The sequence below is a fragment of the Petromyzon marinus genome, unplaced genomic scaffold (genome assembly GCF_048934315.1).
Source record: "Petromyzon marinus isolate PM22_M1 ecotype Great Lakes invasive population unplaced genomic scaffold, UKy_Petmar_22M1.pri1.0 PM_G_Scaffold_124, whole genome shotgun sequence".
Classification (NCBI taxonomy): domain Eukaryota; kingdom Metazoa; phylum Chordata; class Hyperoartia; order Petromyzontiformes; family Petromyzontidae; genus Petromyzon; species Petromyzon marinus.
In genome coordinates, this window is record NW_027422678.1 from 110,522 (window position 1) to 128,405 (window position 17,884).

The following is a 17,884-nucleotide window of genomic DNA, read 5'->3' on the forward strand; positions in this document are numbered from 1 at the left end:
AAACAGGAAGGAGACAGACTTCTAAACATGGATTTCTCTGTTAGATGCAGTCATTTGATGCCTCTATTTGTGATATCTCAGGGAACACGATGTGACAAATCAAGCATACCAGCTTATATGGAAGAATGTCTTGATTCCAGCTCTCAAATCAACAGATCGACACGATGCTTATATAAATAACCACATTGTACAGCTTACCGACCTACCAAGGAGTTGACCCGTTCTTTCGATGTCCTCTAGTACACAGGTAACTATAGGCTACAACAGGTGTTTCGTAAAGCCAGTAGATACACCTTTCTGCGGCCCACTTTTCACTTCCCACAAAATCAGCAGCCTGCAATACAATGCAGCGATACGGTCCAATTTACACTTCAATGGCGACTAATGGGAGATGCGAATGGACCGTGGAAGACTGGCCCACAAACTTCAGTTTGAGAATGCAGAGGACTGGATGGAAAAATGCCAAGGAAATCCCGATCGGATACCCCCCCCCCCCCCCAATCTCTCTCTACGAAGAGTTGACGGCGGGGATTTGAGAGGCGGCAGCAGCAGCAGCAGATGGTGGCCGTACGCTTGTGGCAACGAAGCCCTGAGTAGCCGTCCCTGCAGGTGCACACGCCAGGGAGCCGCGCAGCGCCCGCCGTTGATGCAGCCATCTCGGCACAGCGATGTTCGGGGGGCATCGCCAGAGGCGCACGGGAGGAGGAGCCTTTAGCCGTCGGCAGAATCCTTGCATCGGGTAGAGCGGCCCCAGACATCGTCGTCGTCGTCGTTGTCGTCGGCCGCTAAGTGATCGGAAAGGCGATGATGACGCATTGGCGAATGTTCGTGCGTGTGTATGTGGTCACAACGGTGACTTCCTGGGCCTCAATTATGTCGGCTCAGACTTAAATGAGTACCTGGTGTGCTGTGGATACGTCAGCATTGGGGCGACAAAAGCGGCTTTGGGGCCGTCCATAAATGACGTCACGAGATTTTGGACGAATTTTGACCCCCCCCCCTCGTCATTGTCACAAATGTCTGACCCCCCCCCCAAAAAAAAGATAAAACATGCTTCAAATCGCTTTAAACTATTGTCATTGTAGTGCGTATTTATTGTGCCGCTGCACTCTGATGTTGTAGGAGAAAACATTTATTAACAAGTCTATTTAATTAAGTGGAGCGTGTTGTCTATATTTATTTAAAGTTGCGCATTTTGATGTGACGTCACATTTCTCACCCCCCCCCCCTCGTCACGCATCGTCACAAATGTCTGACCCCCCCCCCAGGTGCGTGACGTCATTTATGGACGACCCCTTTGGCGTGGTGTTGGCCACACCACCTACTCGATACAAGACGTACACAAGCTGAAGAATCAGACTGGCGAACGAGAGGCAGAATTGAAATAAATACATCGTGACACGGTTGGCATAGATGAGGTGAAAAGGAAAGGAGAGCACCCCATACCTCTGAAGAGTGGCATAACCTTTCCTATCATAGGGGCACAGCTGACAGTAATTCTAGAGGAATGGGATTATATTATTGCTGTCTCTGAGAATCGCACATTGTGTTTGATCGCTCTCATCGGATAGGGCGACCTGAAAAACTGGCGGTGTACTTTCTCACTCTCGCTTGTGTACAATTACGGGTTACCAGAGCACAGAATGCAAGCTCACATTCACTCGGGTAAGATGGGCTGCAAGCACAGTGGCCAGATGTTAACTACCTCGCCTGGTATACAGGAGGTCGTTGGTTCGATCTCGACTGACGCCTGCTGCTGTATATTTGGATGTTCTCCCCTTGATCGTGTGGCTTTTTCTCCGAGTCCTCCGGTTTTTCCCTCCCAATTCAGAAGCATGTGTTTGGAGTATTTGGCTGCTAGAAATTTTCACACGATAAGCCACTTCGTTGAGCTATCATTTGTGGCCAGGTCGCTTCTAAAAAAAAGAGCTTTACAGCTCAGTGGGCCCTGGTAAAATAAAAAAGTTTTAATTTAGTATGAGAGGGCAACATTCTCGTCGGTAATGGCATAAGACAGGAGGCGGCAGTGTATACGTGGTGCATCTGCGTTCGAGGCTTAGCCAATTTTCACAGCCTCAGATCAATCCACTGCTGGATGATGCCTTTCCCCATATTATATGGGTTACTTGACCATACTGCACCACACTGGTCAATGCGGTTTGTTTGAAGGAGTCCAGATATCACTTTCAATTCATGTTATAGTCATTCCCTGTAATCGAACTTACAGTGAGGGAAAAAAGTATTTGATCCCCTGCTGATTTTGTACGTTTGCCCACTGACAAAGAAATGATCAGTCTATAATTTTCATGGTAGGTTTATTTGAACAGTGAGAGACAGAATAACAACAAAAATCCAGAAAAACGCATGTCAAAAATTTTATAAATTGATTTGCATTTTAATGAGGGAAATAAGTATTTGACCCCTCTGCAAAACATGACTTAGTACTTGGTGGCAAAACCCAGGAGTGTCCCACTTTTGTAGAGGAAACCTTTACAGCAAAATCATCAAACACCCACCACCCCCACCCCACTACCGTTCCCAAAGTCCGCCGAGTGGAAGGTCATGGCAACGCAAGAAAGTCGACTGATCTTTCACGAGGCCAGGACTCCCCACGCCCATGTCTGAGGGTTCTAAGGTCAACTGTAGTTTAGATTAACAAAAATATCTGAATGCAACCGCAACTCACAAAATAACAAAATTAACCCAGAATGCACCAAATCTCGTCAGATCTTTGAAGCTCAGCCGGGGAAGAGCCTGGGTTTAGTGCTTAATTTGAAGACTGTCTGGGAAAAGCAGACGTTTCAGGCCTTGCGCTGCAAGTTGGCCAACAGATGTCGGTGTACGGTGACGCTTTTTATATTCTTGGTTATTTTGGTAAAGTCACGTAGAAGGGAAACAATAAAATAAAAATGTAAAACATCTATGCAGTTGTCGAGTGTTACCCCCCCCCCCCCACCACCTTTCGTATGCACAGGTAATCTCCGAGTTACTCCGGTTTCCTCTCACGAGCCAAACAAGCTACAAAGGAATTGGTCGAACATCTGAACGCTGGAACTTCATGAATACAAAATCTCAGAAACAGTCAGGATTTCCTGAGTAAATGAACGGGAAAAAAAATATTCTGACAGTATTATTATTATCACCCACGGATGCGCATGTGAGCGGGGCTTAATTTCAACCACGTCCCACACACGGCACACCACGTCCAGTACGCACTTCTCACACTACGGCCGTGGCTACACAAAAAAATCACGTGTGCCTCCTCCGGTCTACCAGCGACCCGGAAAATATTCCATGAGAAATGTAAGGCCTCCTCGTGTGCGGGCGCGCCACGCGTGAAGACTGAATGGACTTTGGGGGGCTGTGGCCCTCTGGTTGTACGTGGAATGTACGGGGGGTGTGGTGGTTGGCCCAACTGGATGCGGACCGCTATAAATTCCGTGCACTGCACAAACCCCCGGAATAAAACCACGGCCTTTGCCGGACCACTGGGGGCAACCAGCGAGCTAAAAAGAGGTCAGAGTTGGAAAAGGTCCACCCCCCCCTCCCCCTTCTTTCTCTCCCCCTCACTTGTGAAAATGAATGAACAATTTGTTCGATTACAATGCCATTGTTTCGAAGAGATCAAACGGATTATCTTTCGTCTTGGCTACACAGCCGTACGTGTGCGTGTATACATCCCCCGTTTGTCAATCCACTGCTGGATAAGGGCTCACGCCACCCAGCAGTCGGTAGTGAGGGGTTATCTGACCACACGTCAGTGTGTCTTGATAAAGCTCAGGGGGAGTACAGACACAAAATGGATTTAGCTGCACTGCCCGGAACGCCCACTACTACTGCACCTGTGTTTTGTGCAAGGTGGTCGCCCATCCGAGCAGTATCCAGGCTCAAAACCTGCTCAGACGAGATAGGTGCGCGGTTAGGCCGCAGGCCAATAGGGGTCGCATGCAGACACTTCTAGAACACAAATCGCATGTCATTGTGGTTTGCGTTGACAACACTGCACGTCGGCGTCACGAGCGACTAGTCCCATGCTGTGGACCCTGGGCAATAATCATTGGCAAATAAAAACAGATAAGTAGCTGGATATAAGCACACCTGCTATAAGCACAGTTCTTATATGGCAACACATTCTTACGTTACACTGGTGGCCTTGCTCTGTAAAGGGTGTGCTTATATCCAGATTCTACTGCAACTGGCGGGCGTGTTAGGAAAACTTGATAACCCACACAAGCAGCACACCTTCGTGAGAGGTAGGGCTTTGTAAAAGAGAGTAAGGGGATGGAAGAGATGATGCGAGCGAATGTTTTAAGGCCACTGTGCGGAACATCTGTACGGGGAAAGTTCTATTGTCAAGCGCTTCAAAGAAGTCACACGTGGGGTTAGAGAGAAGAATAATAAGTGTGGGTTACCAGGTTATTCTGGGACACCCCTCGATTGTGGTGCAATTGCTAGAGACCCTACGACAGCACCGTCACATTTGATCATCAACCGCAACTAAATCATTATTAACATCTAAAGATTCCAGTAATAATAAGCGACTTAACATCACCATTCCTGCCTCCCCAATCTAATTACAGTGGCGAGTAAGTTCACCGAGCGAGCGATGTCAATTATAATGATGTTCTAAAGCGTTTGGAGAGCTTAAAATTTAAAGAACGAGAGCGGAGTCTCGACATTTACGACTTGGAAAAATTGAAAAACCGCCATTTTAATGACAGGCCCCTCAAATGTAAGACCAAAACATTTTAGACTTGGGTGTCTTATTTTTTCACAAACTCAGACTTAATCAAGTTTGCATCTGGAGATGCTGAAGGGTGACACATTCCAAACATGACATCAGATTTTAAAATCCGAAAACTGCGATTTGCCCTCTTAAAAATTCCGTGGGCTAAAACTTGTGTGTGTGTGTGTGTTTGTCGTTTGCAAGCTTGGGTCCTGCGAAAGTATTGTCTGGAAGTGTTGAAGGATGTCAAATCCAAACATGACAGAATTTAAAAAATTCGGCATCCGCATTGTTGCTTAATTTCAGCCTAAGCCTGTTCAGGTTTGCGTGTGTACGTATAGACGGTGCTTTGAAGGGGGTTGGCATTCGAAACATGTCGCGTTTTTCAATAACTGAATTTTCGGGGGATTTCTTTTTGTAAGTGCGTGGCACACAGGGTGGTGCGCTGCTATGCAGGATTTTCAAATGGATACGCGCGACATTGACAGCATAATTGGAAATCACATCGACAAGCGCCATAGGGAATATCTTCAATGACATTCATTTATATTTTTATTTTTTCGATTTTTATATTTTACGTGCCGAAAGTTGTTTTTGCGCCAATTTTTATTTTGCTTCTCACCTGCGCCGAAAAAAAATACACTTAACGTGAAATATATTCGGGGAGGGGGGCGGGGGGGGGCAGGAAACTAAAACAACACGACACAATAGTTCAAAGCTAGGCACACGTTGCACGCTGCACTGAAACTCTGCGTGAACTACATGTGAACTACATGTGAACTACATGTGAACTACATGTCAACTGTGAACGCCGTTTTGTCAACAGCGCTGGATGCAGCAACAATACGTTCCTAACGCACGAGCAGCTACGGCAGGGAGCAATGTTGGGATTAACCACAGGTTGTCGCCCCAGGAGGTAGCCGTGCAGAGGAACGCAAGCATCGTTTCCGGAGGATAGCTCTCCGCAGCTGGGCCGCTCGCGTCTCTCCTGTTTTGTTAAAAAATAAAGGCACTTTTGAAGGCGGAAAACTGGCTACACGCGTTACGCCAGTACTATCCTGTGCGCGCAGGTTATGCATGTAGGTAAATACTAGGCATGTACGAATAAGACTACCCCCCCCCACCACCCAGCAGTTCGACGTATCGTCATCACTCGGGCGCTGCGATAGATTCAAGATTAAACAATTTGGTTTTAATTACCAAATGTGGTGAACGCGGCACCTCGAGTGCCTGCGGTGGATTAGGTGACCGGATCAATTAGGTGGATTGCACGGATGGAATGCAAGTGGTTTCCCAGTAAAAGTGGAACATCTGGACCAGCGCAAGGGGTGAACGTTCGGCCAACGTTGGCCAAACGGTTTACTGGGCGATTCTAACGTTCGCTATTTGCCACACGTGTTGCGAGCATACGGAATCGCCGTCGATCGAGGATTCTGATCCGCTGCGTCGTTACTACGACCGATAAAAACACCGGTCCTGCAGTGGGTCACCATCGATGATGAAACTCGCATTTGTATTGTTTCACACTTTTTTTCGTTCTCGTCTCTACGGTTTTCGTTTACTCAACTTGGCCCGACTGCGATGCGTACCGTGTCGCTCGGACATCGTTTGCATCACTTGTAAATGACAAATTCCCAAATGCACGATTAGATGCGAACGTTTGTGGGTGTAGGAATCGTTTGTTTACGGTCTATGCATCGCTACACGCCTAGTATTTGTGTATGCACACCCATACTTGTGTGTACAGATACGCTTATGCATGTAAAATACTATGGGCGATATTCTGATTTTAAAAAATTACTTGCTTGCATTTGTAACAACAATTATGGATCTTCTTATGGATTTTTGACCACTTACACGATGTCCTAATTTTTATGCGTTTTGGGGGTTTTAACAAGTGATGTCACGTGGCAATTACCTCCTGTCAAGTGACACCACTCTTGGCGTGAAGGTGATGCCACCTGTTTGTGACATCACTTTTTCAGATCAATATAAAGAATATTTATTTATTTTGTCCCAAATTTTACGTCTCAGCCTGGATTGCAAGATTTTTCAGATTAATCTGAAAATCGGGAACATCCCTAATAGTAATACATATACATCATAATTCTAACAGCATGCATTTAATGTCTCAATGTACACGTTTACTGTATAAGATTGTGAATGTACCTGTTACAGGGGTGTCCACCAATCACTGAAGAAAATGGATTACAGTAGACTGCAGTCCTAGCTATGTTTATGAAATCACATAACCCATTCACACTTGGTAATGTGAAGATTTCATCATCTGTGTCTCATGCCCTCCTCTCGACCGCCACATGTCGACCATCGCGTTGACACGCATCATATCGAGATTTAAAAGTCCCAGGTGTTTGCCAACATCACGTGCTTTTCTCGTGTGCTGCTATCGGCGACCACTCTAGAAAGATGGATGACCAACGGATGCAGTTATTTAGGAATTGGTGATTTTGCACAATGACCAAGGCGGAGACATTTTTGTGCGCTCGGCACGCGCCTCTGTGCGTGCTGCCGACACGGATTCGCTCGAGGTTTTCGCAAACGTTAAATGCAAGCACGGTAAGGATGATTTTTGCTGCCAATATTTCAGCCAGGGGGACACGTTAAAGATCCCTTGGCGTAGTTCGCAAGAGTGGGACCACTGTGCGCTGGTGTCAGGGTCCACGTTTGGCGAAAATTACACCGCAAATTATCTCGATTGGATACATGGTGTTCATCACTCTCCCTACTGCCCATCCGAATGCCCCAGGTCAGTCTTCACATGAGACCATCCTGGTCTCTTGGGTTCTCACCTGCATGAACATAGCAAACTTGAAACTTGAACCGCACAGTTCAATTAGATGTATAATTACGATTATTTAATTATGGGTACATTCAAGGACAACACACCCTGTACAGGACAATGTGCTATACATACGAATATAATTATATGGGCCTAAGTAAGCAATGTCAATGTACGCCCCATAAAAACATGTATGAATGTACACATGCATACATGCATGTATACATACATGCATGCATACACACATGACCTATGGGAAAAAATGTATGTGTATGGAAATACGTATACGTGTCAATGTACGCGCCATACAGACATATACCCATGCATGTGTTGCGTACACATACATGGGTATATGTTTGTAAATGTATTTACAAATGTATAGATCTGCCAACAAGTTCCTATGTAAATTATTAGTGGACTTATATATTTATATCTGTACATATGAATGCATGTGTGTAGGTATGAATGTACACATGCATGTATACATCCATGCATACACACGTAACCTATGGAAAGCAAATGTACATGTGTATGGAAATATGTATAAATCCGTGTATGTACATATGCAACAAGGCAGTGGGTGACCAGTGCCTCCAGGTTGAGGAAACAACAGCTTCCACTTCAGGTTTGTTCAACCTCCGGTGACGTGAGATTGAGAGGCACGCGTACAGGCCTCGTGTCAATCCACTGCTGTATGAGGACGACCCCCACCCCACGTCGTGCTGCTCCGTTGGGGTCACGTGACCACAATTCACCGTGCCGGTCAGTGCGGGTTAAAGGCGGCCAAGAATGGACACGGGAGCATAGAAGCACAATACGACAATGGATTTTGTCTGTGACGGCCCTGTGCTTTCCCCGCCCATCACTTGGCGCGTACAGGTGGATTCATTGAGAACTGGAACGTGAAAAAAAAGTCTGATGATGAAGAAGCTCCTTTGCTAGGGACCAATTATACGGAGCAGTTTATCCCGGGAAGATATGTGCCCCTGTCCGGTTGGAGAAAGCGCCGATGTAACTGCCGCTCCGAATCTTATTCGTGCCTTCATCGTGCTCGTTGATTAATCATGGAGGGACCCCTCTCTGTGGACTCCACAAATCTCCCACCTTCCTAAGTGCAAGTGATCGTCCAACCTTCAAACTTGCACCCATCAATGAGAACGCATCAACCCGGTACTCGGATCCCTCCACTGTGCTCTCAATCTAATTCCGACTCAACCGCAAGATGGAGGATCTTGAAGACGCCTTCAATGTCTTCAAGATCTTCCATGGGCTCTCAACGCTCCTACCTCTCCCCCCCTCTAATCGCCTATATTATCTGCACACCGGCAACTAAGATCTCCCATCTTACTACCCCTGTTCAAGTCCAGCCCAAAATCTTTCCTCGTCCTTCTTGTCTACGATCGTCTCAAGTCTCCGAAATGTTTCAAAGAAGAAAATGAATAAATACTTTCCTGTTTTTGGGCGATTCCCAGCGATGCGGATTTAGACGGTCTCTCAATGCGCTTGGATCGTATTGCCGATGAAGCCAATGCCGTCGCATTCCAGTTACTCAACGGATCCACCGGACGCGCGCGCCATTGCCCGAGACTGGAAAACCCGAGGTGGCACTTGTGGCCTCCTCAACCTGAAGCCACGAAAAACCTCTCCTATGCATTAAGTGCCTGGCATGAGCAATTCACATTTTCCAGATTCCGTATTCAAAGATCGCACGTGTCCAAAACCAACGGCGCCATGTTCAAGTTGAAACCGGTTCCTTGCGAAGCCTCGGGAGGTACCGGTGGGGCGAGTGGGAGGACGTGTCTCACGGTGGGCCCCCCCCCACCCCAAACTCCCCCTTCTCTCTCCTCGCCGTCTGCTCGATCTCCACCACGGTTCTAGTTTCTGTACCGTGCCGCAACATCGGACCACAGCCTCTGCATGTCCTCCAGGCCCCTGGTCCAGAGCTCGCGTAGCTTCACCCAGCCGGTGCGCGCCGTTATCAGCAGGTAGTCGGCGTTCTGCGGGTATCGCAGGATCGTGTAGCGGGCCATGACCAGCGACTGGCAGAACCTGCGGGGAAAAGTAGACCATGTTGTTGTTGTCGCCGTTGCTGTTGTGACGGTTAATATCGTTTGTTATTCAAGAGGGTTTTTGCTGCCGACTTGTTGATCGGCTGGGATTTTAGCGTCCAGGAATCGCAGCCATAGTTGGATCAAGTCTCGTGGTCAGCAGCAGAAGTGCCAGCAGAAGGAAAGTCGCCGTCTTCATCTTCCTCGTCTCCAGCAGCAGCAGCAGCAGCAGCGTGATCAGCAACATGATCGTAAACAACATCGCTATGAGTGTCTTTTCTATAATCATCATCACCGTCATCAGCAGCATCCGTAGAAGTGCTGTTAGCAACATCATGGTAATCAGCATTATTATGTCTTAACTGTTACTGATCCCCCCCGTTCACCAATACACATTAACCAGCATGGTGAAGTATGGTCAACCACCGCGACAATCGACATGGCATTGGCAAGACCTTCATTCATCATTGGTCTGATGAAGAGCTTTAAATAAATAATAAAGCACGTGTGTTTTTTTTGCCGCACAATCATCGAGTTTATCGGATTCTCGCCAGACTTGGATTAATTCTCGTTACGCAACCGCCACTGGTTTTTGAAGCCAACGTTTCCCGATGCGGCCAACGGCGATCCGGGCAGACCCGACCCGACCTGCCCCGGCCCCCCTCCCCACCTCCGCTCTCACCTGCACGCCACCAGGAAGTAAACGGCCCTACCTCTCGTCCTCGCTGAGGGCCTGCACGCTCTCGTAGCCGGCCAGGACGTGACCCCCGGCCTCCATCGCCTCTCCGCTCTCCACCATCATGTACATGATGGCCATGGCCAGGTCGTACACGTGGTAGCCGAACATCATCGAGTTGAGGTCCACAATGCCAGAGACGCGGTGCCGCGGCGCTCCCTCCGCCGACTTGGGCCCCTGCTGCTGCTGCTGCTCGCTTCCCGCGGCCACCTCCTGCACCAGGATGTTGTCGTCATTGAAGTCACCGTGGATTATGCCTGCGGCGAGGGAGAAAACGTCGAATTTGATTTCGTCCGTTGTCTTTTATTGTTGACCGTCCTCCCCTCGTCGCCGTCGTCATCGTTCGTGCCCGTGCCGTTTTTATTCCGGCCGCACGATTGGTGTTGCGCAAGCCGCGTGTGCGAGTCTAAGAACGGCCCCCGCAGAGTCTCAGTGAATAACCGACTTCTCCTGCCTTCAAAGGCACAGAATTACAATAACCCACCAGCGTCGTACAACCCTGTACAGGGGCGAGATATGGAGCGGTGTGTAGTGGTATGCACACCGCATCACGAGCCCTTGATTCCCGGCCATGGAGAACATCACTGATATCTGAACCAGTCCTGGGATCCTACCTACCTCCTCACCGACCAGCATGGTGAAGGAGGCAAAACAACCCCCATGACCCTACACAGCCTGGGAATGCCTTCGTCCAGATAGTGCATTGACAAAGGGCTGTACATTATTATTATGAGTATATGTGTAACAAAAACTGTTGAACACAATTTAGCATGCATTGAAAAATGATTTGGTAGAAATTACAATTATGATTTATATACAGTAGCATCTGAATGTAATAAACCTGTCATTTGATTTCACCTGTGATCCGTGTCTGTGCGAGTGTCCCCCATTACATGCATGCCTTGTAATGCATCTGTGTATGCTGGGTAAAAGTAATCACGTGAAGCACATTGCAAAGAAAATGCTTGCCACAAATGAATCACAATACCTTGCTGATCTCGTCAAGCAGCATAAACCATCACGCGAATTCGGGTGATCCTCGCAGCGGCTTTTGGCTAACCATCGAACAAACAAAGACGGTCACCGCATCGCGCGCTTTCAGATGCACTTTTGCGGCCATCTGAAAAGCTCTTCTTTCCGATATTAGGAAGGCACTGGAGCTATGCACTTTTAAACCTAGATTGAACACTAATTTATTTTTGAACTGATTTTTTGTGTTTAGTTTGTTGTCCTTCCCCCGCACCTCCGATTAGCACGGTTGGCTACGTACGGTGCGAAAGAAGTTCAACGTACACACGTACGCGGCACCCGTCGTGGCTTCAAGGCCTCGTCGGTGGCCTGAAGCGCCCCTCGCCCCCTGAGGCATGGAGCTACGTCCCGGGTGAAGCTGCGAGGCGAGCGTACATCTGGTAAACTTGTGCAGGTTGGGTTGGATCTCCTCGCGGAACTTGGCGATGACCTCCCTGACCAGACCCTGGTTGGGGTCGCCGTCCAGAGTGAAGAGGTAGGGCTCGAGCAGGTGGGTGTTTGACAGGTTCCAGATGAAATTGTCTCGTTGCAGGGAGTGCAGGAACGGGTGCTCAAACTATGCAGATGTTTAAAAACGAAGGCGGTAAGATGACAAAAAATGCAATACGAGATTAACATCGCATTGGCCAGTTGAGTACACATGTAAGTTAAAGGCAGCAAAACGTCAAGCTAGCAAAGGATAGTCTTCGTTTCAAAAAAGATGTTCTCCTTGACTTATTATTTTCTCTTTGTTTTTTTTTCCGGTAAAGTCACGTAGGTAAAACTATAAAATAAAAGAATAAATGAAAAAACAACTACATTTTTAAAAATTCTATCATTTTATAGTTTTACCTACGTGACTTTACCGAAAAAACCAAAGAGTATAAATCCTTGCAGTCACGAAAGCTAAAAATCTAGACTTATTATGCAGCTGAGGGTGGGGCTGCCCAAGTCCTGCGCGCGGCTGGCAAATGTTTGATTGGTATTTGTGAATAACAGGACACTTGAATGGATCTGAGAAGTAGTTTTGTGAGATCACCTTCTGTGGGCCATTCTCTAACCAGAGGTGATGCACAGAATGAGATGTTTTTTTCCATCTCATGACATGGCACCAATTAGCACAACTCATACAGCCCTTATCAAGGCACTGCCGTATTCAGTGTTGGTCATGTAGGGTGTTTGACCATACTTCTCCAAACTGGTCAGTGTAGGTTGGTGAACGATAGAGGACAAGGGGAGTTGGGGGGGGCAGGACTGGTTCAGATATCACTTGCCACGAATGTTAGCCGTGGCCGGAAATAAAACTCAGGTGGCCGGGTTCGTAGCGCAGTGTGCTCACAACTGCACCACCGCTCCACCCCGACGCTTGGAATAAAATTTGGGGGGGGGGGCAGACAACAAAAATACGTTGCTTGAAAACCAGCCATTCGATCACTTGGAAGGACTCTCACGTTGCTAATTATGAACAGCTACGTACGTTCCGAGCGAGTGGGCTCGTTACGTCACATTACACTTGCATACCGAGAGAAAAGGCTCGCCGAGACTCAAGACTTTTTTTTAAGATTGTCGTAGTAAGGGGTTGGGGAAACTATCGCTCCGCATTTCCCAATGAAGTAATTTGCGAGTTATTTCTTTTTTGCCTCTTTACTTTGGCAAATATTCTCATATTCTTGTTTCTTTCGGTAAAGTCACGTAGAAGGGAAACAATAAAATAATAAAAATATAAAACAATAGAATTTTCACGACGTTTCGACTGCAACACAAGCAATCATCATCAGGTGTGAAAACCACAACAATAATTTTTTTTTTCAAATTTCCTTGTTGTGGTTTTCACACCTCATGACGATTGCTTGTGTTGCAGTCGAAACGTCGTGAGAATTTCATTGTTTTATATTTTTTTATTATTTTATTGTTTCCCTTCTACGTGGTGGTGACTTTACCGAAAGCAACAAGAATATGAATCCCTGCAGTCTCATGTCACGTGTCAAGAGGCGCTCGTGCGCTCGTACCTGCTGCAGGGCTTGGTGGATGCTCGCTGCCAGCTTGCCCACCTGGTAGTACAGGCTGCCATCCGCCAGCACCCTGGACAGCGGCACGCCGGGCAGGTACGTGAGCAGCCGCACGTTGAACTCCTTCTCTCCTTCGCCGCAGTCTGAGAATTCACAGCAGGAGTCGCCACCGAGGTCAAGAGGTCACCACGGTTAGTGAAATCTCACCGTCGCTTCCTTTTGCTGGAACATAAAAAGCTGTTTGGAAGCTGATATCGGAACCTCCAAGGTCTGGCCAAAGTGTCAACTCACCACTTTGCGCCCTGTGTTCATTACCCACGTGCTATACTACACAGGGTCTCTGATGAATTGCTCAACTGATAGCCAAAGCTACTATTCTTTTGTTTAGGAAATTAAGCGACAATTGGCTGCTCAGTATTAAATGGTTAATAACAATAATGAATGTGCCAAGTCCGATATATAACGCACATAAAATTCGTGTAGTCTTTAAAACGCCAATCTCTCAAGCAACTTGAATCGAGTATTTCTGTCCCCCCCCCCCCCCCAAAATAGTAAATTGGAGTGATTTTTTTCTCATGACTTTCTTTCACGGTACTATTAACCCAGAAATTAATAACACGAACGCATTCCGAAATTCGCATTCCTATATGGCCTTGTTGTCTAAACCGCTGTAGCTAAATAAAGCATTTGAGAGGAATAATACCTCGCCACACCCATGAGTAAGGCATCCGCCAAAGTTGCAACGTGGCACGCAACCCTCACGCCTTAGCGCACGCTGGCTGGAACCGGGGGCAATTCGCCCAGGTTTGGGCCAGAATGGATACGTCAGCACACGAGTCTAGCTGAATTCCCTGGGTTCAGCTTGAGCAAATTACTTAGGAGCAGGGTGAATGGGGGCCCCATCTGCATCAGGAGGCGACTTTTATCGCTCGTTCCATCACGTAAATATAAGGGTCAGCGGCATTCCGTGATCTTCGCATTCCAAACACGGGGTTGGGCGGCGATGTCAGCTCACGCGATGAACCCCGAGCCTGGGTTTAAAGGAGCGCTGCTAGCCCAGGCATTATAATCAGAATATGTACTTTTACTGGAGGAATCCGATGAGCTATGAAGCACTTTGCTTTACAAATGTTTAGCAGCCCAGTGTTGTCCCAACTACAGCCCGTGGGCCAAGCCCGAACCACCAAAATTAATTCATTCTGGTCTACAGGACAACTATCCCGCCACGCCTTACAAGAACTTATTAAGTACATGTCTCAGTCAGCAATACTCACTTGAAATTACACACGACAACCGTCGCCCCCGCGCCCTCCCCCCAACTGAAAAGTTTGACAAGACCCTCCCGATACTCAGTGAGGCTCTACTGTGAAAACAAGTGTAACAATGATTACAATAATAATATTAATAGAAGTGATGCGATGCAGGAGGCCGGAGTGGGTGTGGGGGAGAGATAAGCTCTGTATCGACATGTTTGCATTTCTCTAAATCTCTCCTCTTGTGGATAGATCTTTCTCCTATCTCTTCCATATAAATATCATATTTCTGATTAAATCTCTCTCTGAATGAGTTAAATGATATCACCCTGCTGCTCTATTTAAGACCGGGAGCAAGTGAGGGCTTCACCATTCTGGCGAATTGCTCGATGATGCTGGATGTAATTACCAGCGAAACGTCGTACTCAAATATTGTAAATGTTGTGGATTCTCTCTTCATCACACCGGTGGGCTAAAGTAGTGAACTATTTTGTCTGTTGTCAACGTGACACATTTTTTACTGTTTGGCTGTGTCGGGTGGTGGAGGGTTATGACACATTTATAAATAACGCGATCTCACCCAAAAACCTTTATCATGAATAAATCTCTCTCATATCTCTACAATATATCACTTGTGACATATCTTTGCCGTCTATGCTTGTTCATGTAATACATGGTTTTGGTTTGACATGTTCCCCTTGTCAGCCAATCCGGAACTCGATGCAAAGAGTTTGACGTTTGCTTCTCAGGGTCTCGTGGGAAGATAAGCAGAAACAAAAATGACAATTTAGGTTTTCTAAGTATGTTGAAATTCTTTCGCACCATACGTACGTAGCCAACCGTGCTCATCGGAGGTGTGGGGAGGTGGAACACACTGTGCAGTTGGTGAATGGCGGCGTCGGTGAACTGTACAAACATTATATCTACCAACCTGCAGGTCAGTAGATGAGAAAACAGAAAGTGTGCTTCTGATCTCTCACCACAGATGTTATCGTCTCGTCCGTGTGGCTTTGCTGTGAGCAGTCATTCCAGTTTCATCCCACACACCAAACATTGTTTTTTTTATATACATGAATAATTTACAAAATATCACAATGTGGACCTTGGGCCAGTACCAACAAGCAGTGCGTTACATCCACCAACCTCACAAAAACTAAAAAGTATGATCCTTTTACATCACTTATCGTCAGTGGAGTGCGACCCAGTATTATACCGCCGCCTCATGCTCAGATATTGATCGTTGTCTTTGCAAGTATAAACCAATGCTGTATTCGTATGATTACTATCAGCCTATGACTAAATCACCTGGAATGTGCCCTATCATAAGATCTGAAGGCTAAGCAGGTTGAGCCTGGATTAGGGCTTCTATGGGTGACAATCGTGCATTAAACAGGCATCACAGGCTGCTGCGTGGTGCTATGTTGTGGGGGCCAGAGTTCAGTTGCAGCAAAATCAATTGTACTGCACTGTAGATCTATTAAACTTGATTTGTCGCTTTCGTGACTGCAGGAATTACTCTTTGGTTTTTCGGTAAAGTCACATAGAAATAAGAAATAATAATAAAATTACATAATAGCATGCGACGTTTTGATTGCAACGCAAGCAATCATCATCAGGCATAGAAGAGCTAAATTTAAGAGAGAGGAAACACAGAACCGCAGATATATATACAGACACCTAAGTGGAGGGAGTTCACACACAGACACAAAGAGAGACACAACGTATGGAGCACAGAGAGATAGGGTCTCTGTGCCGAGGCCTTAGCATGTAGGGGGAGACAAAGAGAGATGGAGACGCACATCAAGTAGAACAAGATTTAGTATTATGTACATCTCTTCTCCAACGTCTCTGCTCCCGGGACCCCCGCAGGCGCAGCTCACCGATGCTCTCGAGCGACATGATCTTCCCGCTGACGTTGTCCACCACCTCCTCCATGGGGAAGCCCCTCTCCCGCAGGAACCTCATCATGGCCATCTGCACCTCGAGCAGCTGCGGCCGCTGGCTGTCCCGCGTGTTGGTGACCTTGAGCACGAACTGGCGACCGTCGCGCGCCAGCACGCGGTAGTTCTGGTCGACGTAGCTCGCCAGCGGGCTCACCCCCGCCACGCTCACCCCGTAGAGGCGCTCCACCAGCTCCGCCACGCGGGACTCGCTGAGGCACGGCTTCTCGTGCTCGCGGCCATCGTCCTGCGGCGCGGCTTGCATCGTCTTTAACGGACAAAACGAGGGCAATCAAAAAGCTTTTGGGGTTTTGCAAGTGCACGTTGGCGTCCGCTCCATTCGTGCAGCGCAAGGCGCCTCCGATGAGCACGGTTGGCTACGTACGGTGCGAAACAAGCTCAGCGTACACACGAGGCTACACCCTGGAGGCGCTACGCTTCACGGACAGCCCACAGTAGTTGTCGCATTTACAGAGTTGTGCCGACACACGTGGCATACTACTTATTTAAATTACATCTCCGAGATCTTTAGCATCCGACTGTGAAGCAGACAGTGCGCAATGTTTACAGTTCATACACCCACAGCGTTAACCGGGGCGGTCGTGGGACTCGTACCACAAACATCTGCAACGCGCTACCGCTCGGCCATGAAGTCAATCGATCGATCAGCGATCAATAAACACGTCTCTTTGCTCGCATCACATTTAATAGCAACACATTTCACCGAACAGAAAAGCACCACTTAAACATGTCAGATATAACATTCGTAATAACAGAGAATTATCCTTGTGTATTTCAGTGGAAATACAGCCAGTGCCTGATAAAGTAGCATTACTGTAACTGGAATTTTAACAAGAACCGTGGGTTTATGCAGCATTGGGGAGCTGCAGCTATGGCCCACCGAGTAAACACCTTGTCCCGTAAGCACGAAATCACGTGTTCAAATTCCACTGGATGTGTAATTGTGTGAATAATAATCAGGGCTTAATCTGTCACTGAATATTTTCCGGGTCGCTGGTGCGGAGTGGAGTTGGCAGCACAGCCCCGGTAGCCACGGCGATAGCGAAAGGTACACGCTGGACGTGGTGTGCCGGGTGTCAGCAGATTTTTCAGAGTCGCTGACACAGGGCAGCCCTGGCCGAAATTATCTCCATACATATGTAAAAGGCAAAGTTGTGATTATGTGTGTCTGTTCAAAATGTTTAGCGTACTTCCCAACATGCAACAAACTTGAAATTTGCCATGTGGGTACTTTCCAGACTGTACACCACGCAAAAAATATTAAAATACACTTTTGTGTTTTTTCGGGGGGGAGGAGGGGGGGGGGAGCTCAATAATGCATTTTTTTGCCCGGCAAGTGAGCT

The 17,884-nt window shown here is 47.4% G+C and overlaps 1 protein-coding gene across 1 annotated transcript; it reads right to left on the reverse strand.

Annotated features, from left to right (window-relative positions):
* Window positions 1-2,298: 2,298 nt before the first annotated feature.
* On the reverse strand, window positions 2,299-17,030 carry LOC142909532 (hydroxylysine kinase-like). Its single transcript, XM_076059744.1, has 5 exons — window positions 16,461-17,030; window positions 13,328-13,470; window positions 11,715-11,895; window positions 10,288-10,567; window positions 2,299-9,575 (listed from the first exon to the last, which is right to left on the reverse strand). Exons 1-5 carry the CDS (start codon window positions 16,783-16,785, stop codon window positions 9,401-9,403), a joined length of 1,104 nt encoding a protein of 367 aa, XP_075915859.1. The 5' UTR covers window positions 16,786-17,030; the 3' UTR covers window positions 2,299-9,400.
* Between the last annotated feature and the right edge of the window lie 854 nt (window positions 17,031-17,884).